Below are 11287 nucleotides of genomic sequence, written 5' to 3' on the forward strand. Positions count from 1 at the left end.
GTTGCTCCAAGCCCAGTCCAGCCTGGCCTTGAACACTGCCAGGGATGGGGCAGCCACAGCTTCTCTGGGCAACCTGTGCCAGTGCCTCAGCACCCTCACAGGGAAGAATTTCTTCTTAATGTCTAATCTAGATCTCCCCTCTGTCGGCTTAAAGCCACTCTCCCTTGTCCTGTCACTACATGCCCTTGTAAAAAAGTCCCTCTCCGTCAGAAGTGTGAAGGTACAAGCAAAATACTGTTGTATCATACATTAATGTTTCCTCACTGTGAGAAGAATCCATTTCAGACTGGATCAGTAGAACTAAACTAGAAAGGCTCTATTAGATTTAATAACTTGTTAAAACATAAGCAAATGGGTTTTAAATTCTTAAAATTAAACACAGAAATTAAAATTTGAGAAAAAAATTTCTTATACTGCATAGGTTACCTATCTAATCTAAAAGAGGAGATAGATGGAACAGTATGGAACAGTAAGAAAAAGAGTAAGAGGAGATGAATGTTTACCAAAAAATTCAAGCCCCAAACCACTCATTTTCAGAATTGTTTTATTGCAGGTGCATAATAGAGATAAATACCTAACAGCAAAATCCAGTAAGTCACATTTATTTTCCTTTTGGAACAATTCTCTAAAGTGGTTGTGTTTTATCATAAAAAGAACAAGTCGCACTACATTCCAGAACATTTTGTTCTTTAAAACTGGTCAGACAGGTGGAAATATTGAAAGTACTACAAATTAAATGAATAATTTTCCACTCCAGCTTCATTTCCCAAATTGAACAAGTCCAAGCAAAAGAAACCATGGCTTTTTCTGCTCTGGAGATGCATATCAGCTGCTGATGCACTTCAAGCTATATTAATTTGATTAAAAAGTTTATCCTTAATAACCTGAGACATCAATCCATGTATAGCTTCTATGGTGGTCTTGCAGCTGAAAAACAAGCATAAATTCAACATTGGCCAAACACTGAACTGTCATGTTAACTGAAGATATCCAGCTGTTCTGGAAGTTCAGGGTGCCCATAACCCCATGAATCTTAACAACTGTCCAGAAAGGAAAAGTCGCACACAGTTATTTAGCCGTTGTTGCCAACAGCTGTTTGTTACTTAAAAAGCAAACTGACAAGCACTGTACACACAAAAAACGATTCCAGAAAACTTTTTTGGCAATTTAGGACATCTTACATGAACAGCAGCAGGAAAGCTCTGTGGCCAACTGAACCAAAAAATGGAATAAAATTAAAAAACATCCCTGGGAATGGAATGGAGCTGCCAGCTGTTATCAATACCCAAAGGCTCTCTCTGTTTTCTACCATATCTCCTCTGTAAAGCCCAGGCCACAGTAACCACAGGTCCTCTGAGAAACTTACAGAGAACGTTACAAGAAGAGTTCACTGAGCTTACCAGCTACTAGTCAAAATATGTAACGTGCAAAACCCTAAACCAGCTGAGGATTCCTACTGATCCAGGTTTCATCCAGGGTGTCTGACTTAGGGGGACGAACAAATAGAAGTATCTCAAAACAACATACAAATGCAAAAGATGACTCAGCCTTGAAGTCATGGAGCAGAGGAACAAATTACTACTAGACAGATAAAGGAATCCCAGCAAAGGAAGTCAACTTGGAGCCAAATTTGGCTAAAACATATGTACTCTTAGAAAACAACGCTTAAGAGATGTGTATGTACTGTAACAGAAGACATCATATAGCCATGTGTAAGTACCTTTATGGTAACGTCTTACAGCACTGTTTCTCTGAAAACAGGTACACCAAATAATCCTTTAGCTGACTTTGCAACCTTATTTTTTGAAAATTATTTAGGTGCCACTGTCTCTTTTTTCTTAGGAAAGATTACTGGCTGAAGAAAAACATGCATCTGTGAAAGCGTTTACTTGGAAAAATGGCAACTATAATGTTATGTAGATAGCCTAAGCACACATATTGTTAAGACTGTTGTGATAAAGATGTGTTAGTGAGAAGCAAATTCTGTTCTTCAAAGCTCAAGAAAGAAACGAGCTGATTAACAACAAACACATAAGGAACACTGAGGAGAAACACTGCAACTTCTCTGAAATAATGCTGTACACCCAGCATAGGAAGTATTTGTATCAAGCAGGGTAGCTAAAAGTGAAGTCTAGAATGTCTGTAATCTACTTCTTAGAAACAAAACACAAAACAACAAAAAACCTTCCTAATATGTGGAAAAATGATGTATTAATTAAGAAATATGAAAAAAGGGGAAGTTCTTAATTTTTAAGTGAGTGTACTTTCTGTACTGTTAGCACTAGTTCTTAAAATCATGTTCTACATAATTTTATTTACTGTTAGTTTAAACCTGATTAACTATATACAATGTGTTATTTTTTAGCGATGCTACCATTTTGCACTGGACAGAATACATCTTTTCTGGCTTGCCATATAATGATGGAATTTAACAGGGATTTTTTTGTTTAATAAACTTTAAACGAGGGTTGAATTTTATCCCAGAAGCAAAGACTGAAAAGCCATTGTACATTTAATAAAGGCAAAGTTTTCTTGAACGGACATTTGGAGTCTCATCCCTATCTATAATTTGATCAGTCTTACCTGTTTTCTTGGTAGGTTACAATTTAAGGCATGATAAAAGCTTAAAACAAAGTAACAAGTATGTGTTAATCTTACCTGTCTCTTGTTGCTTTTGCAAGTTTGTCTTCTGATTTCTTATCATGAGTTTCTAAACCCAGCATAAAACTACCCCTTCCGAGCTGAGCTTCTGACTGCTCTAATTTTTCAGACAAATCGAAGACTTGGCCAGTGGTGTAGTCAGCATTCTTAGGAGAAAGAAGGCAATAAACGGATTGAATTCTAAGCTATAAATTCAAGCATTTATACACAAACCAAATCTGAAAAGAGCCTTTAAGCCTGTAGTACTGCACATTTTAACCTGTATCTGCAATTGAAGTGATACAGAACATGAGTGGCACGAATGATGGCTGAGAGAATGGAAGCAGAACATCTGACAAACGCTCAGTACCTGAAGTCTGAAATGGGCACTCTTTACTATTTTGAACCCATGCCCTAAGTTATGAAAAAGTAAAATTCAGTTGATTTTGACCAAGAGAAAAGGAGTAAAATTGGCTTTTGCACAAGGAAGATGTTGATGCTGAGCTTTTACATTGAAGGTCTACCTGCAGTATTACTGTTGAAACCTCATGTTAGCAGTTCCAACGGGTTCTTCTGTTGCTGTTTCTTGTTTTTTAAGAAGTGTTAACTTATTTAATACCATTATTGTAAAGCATACTATTCATTACAGTGCTGTAAAAATATGTAAAAATATGTAAGTGTTTAAGACAAAATCTAAGTGTATCAAGAACTCAGTAAAATTAAATGAAGTTATTATATAAAATTAAATGAAGTTATTCCCACCTTCTACTTTTAAAGAGCAGACATGAGCAACATTTCAGTATTTTATGATTAGGAAACCCCACTATTCTAGTTTAATCTGACAAATAGATTCTTAAAACCTGTCAGTGTCCCATTTAGCATTTCACAGTTGAGGGTCTGGCTTTCAGCACTAAGGAATGAATACATGCACATGACAGCATACCATGGTACTTACAGTAAGCAAACTAGAAGAACTGAGAGTATTCACCCAGTACTTGTTCCACAAAAGCTCAAGCAATTTACGATCCAAAGATGATTTAAAGTACGAGACTTCTAAAGCATAATACCTTTAAAGACAAACGTGCAAAGTAAGCTTTCATCTAAGTATGTCTTGCTTAGCTGTGACACCTAGAATACATTCATCTCAAAAAATCCTTCTCAGTGGCATGTATCTTAAAAAATTCAAAGCACTGAATGATAAAAGTTACCCCAGTTCCAATTCTAACTCTAAAAGATTTCCTGCATTTCACATATAGCTTTAATACAGTTATACACAACCCCACACATACTGCTATATTCTATTTAATGAGATTGCAAGGTTTTTTAAATTGTTCTCTTAACAACAACTTCTGCAATGAAACGATGACCTGTTCAATGCTTGGGATCTTCAATACTGTTACTTACAGATGACTGCAGTTTTGCATATATCTCCTCTAATTCAATTAGGAATGTTTGTCAGCAGTAAACATTACGAACAGGCAAACAACCTTACATTCTGCCACACCTATTTTGAAAGCCAGGCTTTGGTGCTGCTACAGAATTAACAAGAGATAATAAAGGAGATGGAAAGCTGAGCTATGGAAAGTCATTAGTGTAGGTGAATTACAGCAACATTAAAGGGCTATATTACACTTTGATCAGTAAATTCTTAAGCAGGTTATCAATAATGCTGTCATCTCTTGATTTCTCAGGAAAGTTATTTTGCTTGGCATTTCTATAAGAAATGCCATCTGAGATAACAATGCTTTAGTATTACTGTGATAGAAGAAATACCCTTATTTCACATATGCTAAGAAAAATGAGGTACTAAGTTCTTCAAAGAAACGTGTGGCAGATTCTAAATAAGAAATCCAAGTTGTTTGATGAATAGTGGAGTAAACTTACTTAAAAAGATTAAATGGAAGCAGTTTCACATTGGGCATTGAACACCAGTTAAAGAAGTGTGACTAAAAATACCCAAACTACTATTATGAAGCAATTAGTAATTACTGGCATCCCAAACAGACAGGATCATTAAGGGTCTAGAGCACAAGTCTTAGTAGGAGCATCTGAGGGAACTGGTAATGGTTAGTCTAGAGAAAAGGAGGCTGAGGGAGACCTTAATCACTCTCTACAGCTACCTGAAAGGAGGTTGTAGCGAGGTGGGTGTTGGTCTCTTCTTCCAAGTAACAAGCAATAGAACAAAAGGAAATGGCCCCAAGTTGTGCTGTGGGAGGCTTAGACTGGCTATTAGGAAAAGTTTCCCCACCAAAAGGGTCGTCAAGCACAGGAACAGGCTGCCCAGGGAAGTGGTTGAGTCCCCATCCGTGTAGGTATTTAAGACTGTAGACATGGTGCTTAGGTACATAGTTTAGTGGTGGACTTAGTGCTATGTTGGACTCGATGATCTTAAGGGTCTTTTCCAACTTAAATAATTCTATGGTTCTATAGTCATAATTCAAGTTCTCTAAACTTTTTGTTCTTAATCACCCATTTAAATCTTAATCACCCATACTGCTGAGAGGATACCATCACTCTCATTCAGCAATGTGACAAAAGACTACTGATAACACAAGTTTCCAGTTTTAGTTCCCTCTCTTTGCTGTTTCCTTCTAGGAAAGATTGGAAGATATTTCCTTGGCTTGGATGGAAAGAAATGGCTTGTAAAAGAAGCCAACTTCCTGAGATGGGAAATTACAATGATAACTATTAAGCACTTCCAAATTCAAGAATGCCACCAAATGAACTCTCCAAAATTGACCACCTCTAAAATATAAAGGATAAACCAGGTATCATCTTTCCACGCATACAAGCATGGCTTTATGGCCAATGCCAGGCTTGGAAGGACTCTGAAATGACAGTAACATTATAGTTCTACAAAGATTTCTGTGTAGCTACTGTTCTGGATTTTTCCTCAAATTGGATAGGAAGACCAATTCCAATTGTTTTAATTTCTTCACGTCTTCACAGTCACACTCTGCATGCAACTACAAGTGCACTGAAGAACACATGTCCATGTACCAAAAATGTGAAAAGACCGTGCAGCAGCCTACAAGACACAGGACCCTGGTGTCAATGAGATCCTAAAGTTGTCTGCACGCAGATGGTAAGCTGTGGTGCTTGTCAAACATCTGAAGGCAGAACCGAAACCCGGCTATTATTGAAAAAAGTGGTTCCATCTTTCCTTGCCAAACACTCTGTCTCCAGCACCTCTCTCTACTTTTCACCCCACTGTAGCTTAACCAGCAGGAACTGGTGCTCCAAGTTGGACCAGCTCAGGGGACTGACGTGGCAACGCAAATGCCTCGCCAAATAAGTAACATAAGTATGAAGCGAAACACATGGCTGGGGATAGAACAGTTAAAGAAAGAATGGTTAAAATTAAACTACCTTTTAATTCATGGAAAGTAAACTAGCAAGAGAGAAAAAGTAGTAATTCTTCCTGTTGATGATGTTATCCCTCCAGGAGCTGCACTTTCCAATCCTACCCAAGACAGAAACAAATTAACACGCCCAGTGATGCAGAACAAAGAGATGCGTAGCACTTGCCACTACTCAGAAGAGCAAATTACAGTCTCCCTAGCCCTGCTACGAGGGAAGCAGGTACATCTGACCCTTTCCTCCCCGCCCTATGAAAGCGCCACCTATGAAAGGTGTTCAAGGATCAACTGCTAAAGCTTTTAATCCGGTTGATCTTTGAAACAGTTCTCCCTTAAAATACCTCCTGATAAATGACAGTAACACTGTTTCACAAAGGCAACAGTGCTAAAGCAACAAACAACTTCAAGACTTGAAACACTCCCAAAAAATGTAGTTTTCCATACTCAACCACTAACCTAAATACAAAAATCGAGAACTTGCAGTACAGGGAGTAGGTTTTTTTTGTTACTTACTGTTTACAATGTACACCAAAGTCTTCTATTTTATTAAGTGGAATAGTCTGGTATTCAGAGGGACCTTCATCAGGAGGTTTATAGCCCTAAAAATCCAACAAAGGGCAAAGTTTACAAAGTATCTCCAATATTAATGTGATTTTCTAGCTTTTAGCCTAAACCTTCCATGTCGATTATCTACCTTGGGGTTTTGTACATTATTTTGTGTAGATTCGCAGTATTTATTTGAAAGAGTTAAGTAGGTAGTTTTGAACCTTCCTTTTCTAAAATTGTCGTGGTTTAAAAAAAGCACAATATCACATATTAAACACACCATTAATATTTGGTTTTAGGTCTAAAAAATGACAGAGAAGAATTAACATAAATGTTACTTTGATGACTGCTACCTACAACTGTAACCATTAAAAATTACAATATAGAGCTACACAATTTTAGGGCAGCTCCACTATCTAGACAGTTTATTTAACACTGCCATAAATCTATGAAGTACAAACCAGAAGTCAACCCTTGTAAATCTAATCAATATCCATAGATATTCTATACATATTCAACATTCTATAGATATTCAATATTCATAGATATTCTATGATTCTATGATTCTATATGCAATAACCATTAATTCAGCACATCCTCCTTTTAGAATGAACAATTACATACAGAATAGCACAGCAGATCAAACTGTCATATGACCAAACTGCACTAATCTTTAGATGCAATCTATTATTTAAAGACAGTTTAGTGATCATGCACTAGATAATTTTCACTATTTACCTTAGGATACGTCCTAAATGCTCCAAGATTTACTTTTCCTGCAGATATTGTTCTTGTTGGATCAATCTGTAGAAATACAGGCAATGTTTGTTATATGCATGTTATAAATTATTACAGGCATAAATGAATTTTACAGTAATTGTATTTCAGAAATGTAATTAGTGCAAATTGTATTAATTTTGTCATAAACAGTACTTTTTCACTCAGCAGCTATTAGTATGAGACTACTCTAAAACCAGGAAGATCTACAGCCTTATATGGACCATTCTTTCAAACTTATTGTCCTTATTTCCAAACTACATTAAAATCAATAAACCATAATAAAAGCCTGCATTTTAATCTTCTAACCATTAGAGGTAAGAAAAAGTATTGTGTGATCTGCTACATTTTGGTGGAAAATAGAGGAAACTAATGAAAGAATCTCCTTCCTAATACCCTGTTTCATCTTAAAAGTAATTAAAAAAAAAAAAAAAGCCTGGAAGACCTTGAAGGGCTCAAAGAGTTTCTTCAGATTTTTTTTTCCAACATAGTTTTCCCACTGTCTTCTACCTTGTACTATGCCACTGATTTAATTTAAAAGGCATTTTAGGTACAAAGTAACATCTATTTATTTAGTTGCTCTATTTTGATGGAAGAAGCAACAACCAGAACAAAAGAACAGATTTTTGTTCTATAGCAGGAGGTTGAATATGGATTGCTCAATATATTAATTTTCAGAAGTAACTGAAGTTGAGTAATGCATGGATTTGCACAGAGCTACCATACCTGAAACAATTCAATGCAAATGGCCTTGGTAAGCACACTACTGGTTTGACCAGTATGTGGCCAGCAAAGCGAAAGCAGCAATACCAATTTAAAACTTGGATCCAACACTTCCATCATGCAAAATACATGCTACTGGAATGTTAGCAGACTGAAAGCTAAAAATTATTATCCCCTCAACATAATTTGATACACAGTTTTATCAACTATCAGAGAGTACTTACAACCACTGCTACAAAGGGTTCTTGAAATTGCTGATTTAGCATCTGAGTACTGACATCGATTCCAGAGAGCCAGCAGCCGTAGCCAGGGTGACTGTGATACCAACCAATTGCATTTTCTAGACGACCAACCTAACAGCAGTGAAGGAAAACGAAAGTGTTAATCGCCATTCCTAAAGTCTCAGCTGCCCTCTACTGGGCCTTCCAGCGTACTACAACACAGGGAGAGGATAAAAGCAACTACACACACAGCCTGTGATGCTCAACTTAGTAATAGTAAATACTTGCCTTATTTTGCTAAACTGCTTTCTAGAAACCATACAATCTGAAGTATTAGCACTTTCTGTTAAAGCTCCTACCACAGAACGAAGAATTGCAAGGAGCTAAGAGCTCCTTCCTCAATGACAGCTGAAGTACAGAAGATTCCACATGGCGAGATGGTAAGTAAGCTAGGACTCCTCAGTGTGGATAAGAAATTTCTCAAGGTGGTTATTACATAAGTATATATAATCTCATATAACGTATGGTATGTCCATATAGACTGAATGTTCATTATTTAGTACAGTAATCCATCTCAGAGGCATATAGAAAGATTATTGGTAGGTTTAGAATATAACTTCAGAGGCATGTTTTCGAATACCAGTAGTGATAAAAAATATTGCCAGAGCATGCTCTGAAAGCCAAAGATGAATTTTTGAGATTTTTAGGATGAGAAAAACTCAAAATAGGAGTTTTCAAATAATACCCCTGGCTATCTCTACAAATACATGAAGAAAATTAAACCAAAAATAAACCGCAACAACGAAAAGCAGAACAAACACCCACTGCACCTAATTTTGTAATCCTCTCTCAGGAAGAGCTTACTGGCTGCTTCACACTGAGGTGAATACTTCTGGCATGACCATATCTGCCAGCTCTTAACTGAGAGTTGTGTTTGGATGCATCATCTGCTTCGTTTTGCCAGCTATTGAATATATCAGGAAGGTTAAACCAGAAAAATGTTAAGATGGGACAGAACATGCAAACTGCCTACTGAATGGAACATTTAGTTTATTTTTGAATTGAATATTATTTATATTTTCTTTATAACTCTCATATAGAGAGACCAACAAACCACTGAAAAACCTACTTTTCAAAGCCAAATAATACTTTATGACTATATTAGCACCAGATCCTGCTCATGCAGAAGCAAACAACCAGAATGCTGGTGTCTGTAAAGTGCTTATGCAGGGGAATATATCAACTTGCAATCTAATATTAAAGAGTTATTCCAGGAACAACTCTTGCCAAAATCAAATGTGCAACTGCCAGCATGCAAACTCTGCCAGAGCGTCAGTAAAGCTGAGTTGTTGTATTTGCACGAAAGTTCAATTTCCCATTTGTACTCCTACATAAATCTGGACTGTTTTAAACATCAGATGAACTAACTGTATATAAAAAGATACTATTATTATGCTATAGATTTACTATTTTGAAACCCATTATTGCTACCCAAGAACTGGATGGTATGAATGTATGTTTAGATAAAGATACCTTTTCAAGTTACCTACTTTTCTGCAACTACAGTAGTATTAATTGTCATTAATATTTCCCAGCTAAAAGGAACTAGATTAAATTATTTCTGAATTTGCGCATAAGTAGGGATGAATTGCTAAAAAAGTCCCAGAACATATGTATTTTTGGATTATGTTTACTCTTTTCTGATGTTACGATCCAGCCTAATTTACATCTACTTAAATAATTCTAAATGCATATAAGGCTGCGAATAGAAGTACAACTCTCACAAATAAGCCAAATTCTGCTCTGTTATCTCCAGTGAGTAAGTAAGGGGCTTCTAAATTCAGTTGGTTTAAAATATTTTGAGAATTGAAGAAGAATCAGAGGGTAAACTCTGTCTCAAAACATTTGAGCTTGGAAAGCTGGAGTTATTTCAGTGCTTATTTCTAGTATGCGATTGCCCTGTGTTGGAAGGAAGGTGATCAGCAGGCGATCTGATATGCTGTTTTCTGCATCAGCCACAAAGCAGCTTCATGTTTGTGTTACCCTTCTGCATGCTGGAATTTTACTACATGGTGTCCTGGGTTCAGCATAGATTTCTGAATACAGGGCGATGAAGATGGCATTTGAGTCAGTTCTAAATTTTCACATTATATACATTAATAATTAAGTTGCAGTGAAATTTCCTTACTCCTTCACTGGCATTTTCTTCACAAATGTGTTTTCTTTATTTTTATGGAAACTAGCAGCATAGCTGTGCAGTAAAACTTCAGAAAGCAAAAAGGTAAGAATAAGTATCATATTCCTCATCTACAAACAGTAAAAATCTCTGACACATACATATTTTATATTTAATTTTGCAGTGTTTTTAAAAACATGTATTATATCAGTTATTTTAGAAACACACTCTCTCCTTATTCCGTCCACAAGCCACCAGCTGCAGCCACAAAAACACTTTCTGAGCAGTGCAAAATCATTTATGAAGGGAAAAAGGATCCAGACCTTGATGATGTACTGCAAGACATAGAAATGGATACGTGAAAACGTTTAGAGGGCCCTGTGCTACTTGCTGCCAACACAGTTCTCTTAGTCATGTTTGAGAAAAAACCAAAACAAACCCAGGGCACTGGGCAACCACTTTTATCACTGGGGGAGGCCTGCAAACCCCAGAGCATGCTCCTGCGCGATCAGCTTACAAGATCCACAGCTATATCACGGAGGGGTAGAAACACGCTCTGCCACTTCGTACCTGCTTCGCGTTTTCGATGTAGGCAGCCATGTACTCGTAGGCGGCCGCCTGAGCGTTGACGCGAGTCTCAGTACCCTCCACCGGCAGTGCGAAGCTGTCCATGATGATCATGGTCTCCCCGTCCACCTTGCCCAGCATAAGCCCCATCACCTCCAGGTTGCCCCCCGACCTGGCGTGCATCACCATCTTCAGGAGCGCCAGCGCCGAGATCTTGCAGTACTTGAAATAATGGTGGCTGCAAGACAGAGGCCGCGGAACCCATCAGGGCCAGCCCC

At 37.3% G+C, this 11287-nt stretch overlaps 1 protein-coding gene across 1 annotated transcript; it reads right to left on the minus strand.

Annotated features, from left to right (window-relative positions):
* Positions 1-531: 531 nt before the first annotated feature.
* On the minus strand, positions 532-11241 carry COPS5 (COP9 signalosome subunit 5). Its single transcript, XM_010021890.1, has 7 exons — positions 11013-11241; positions 8270-8398; positions 7284-7349; positions 6513-6598; positions 3596-3707; positions 2659-2807; positions 532-927 (listed from the first exon to the last, which is right to left on the minus strand). Exons 1-7 carry the CDS (start codon positions 11196-11198, stop codon positions 843-845), a joined length of 813 nt encoding a protein of 270 aa, XP_010020192.1. The 5' UTR covers positions 11199-11241; the 3' UTR covers positions 532-842.
* Between the last annotated feature and the right edge of the window lie 46 nt (positions 11242-11287).

This window comes from Nestor notabilis, unplaced genomic scaffold, assembly GCF_000696875.1.
Source record: "Nestor notabilis isolate BGI_N333 unplaced genomic scaffold, ASM69687v1 scaffold15829, whole genome shotgun sequence".
Lineage (NCBI taxonomy): Eukaryota > Metazoa > Chordata > Aves > Psittaciformes > Psittacidae > Nestor > Nestor notabilis.

Bases quoted from the DNA above. Each gene is read 5' to 3' on its own strand.
- COPS5 (XM_010021890.1), bottom strand. From the start codon at position 11,198: ATGGTGATGCACGCCAGGTCGGGGGGCAACCTGGAGGTGATGGGGCTT. The intron at 6,599-7,283 runs GTAAATAGTGAA...TTGGATTTTTAG, and splicing joins CATTTAGGACGTATCCTAAG to GGCTATAAACCTCCTGATGA. The intron at 2,808-3,595 runs GTAAGTACCATG...CTTTCTCCTAAG, and splicing joins GTTCTTCTAGTTTGCTTACT to AATGCTGACTACACCACTGG.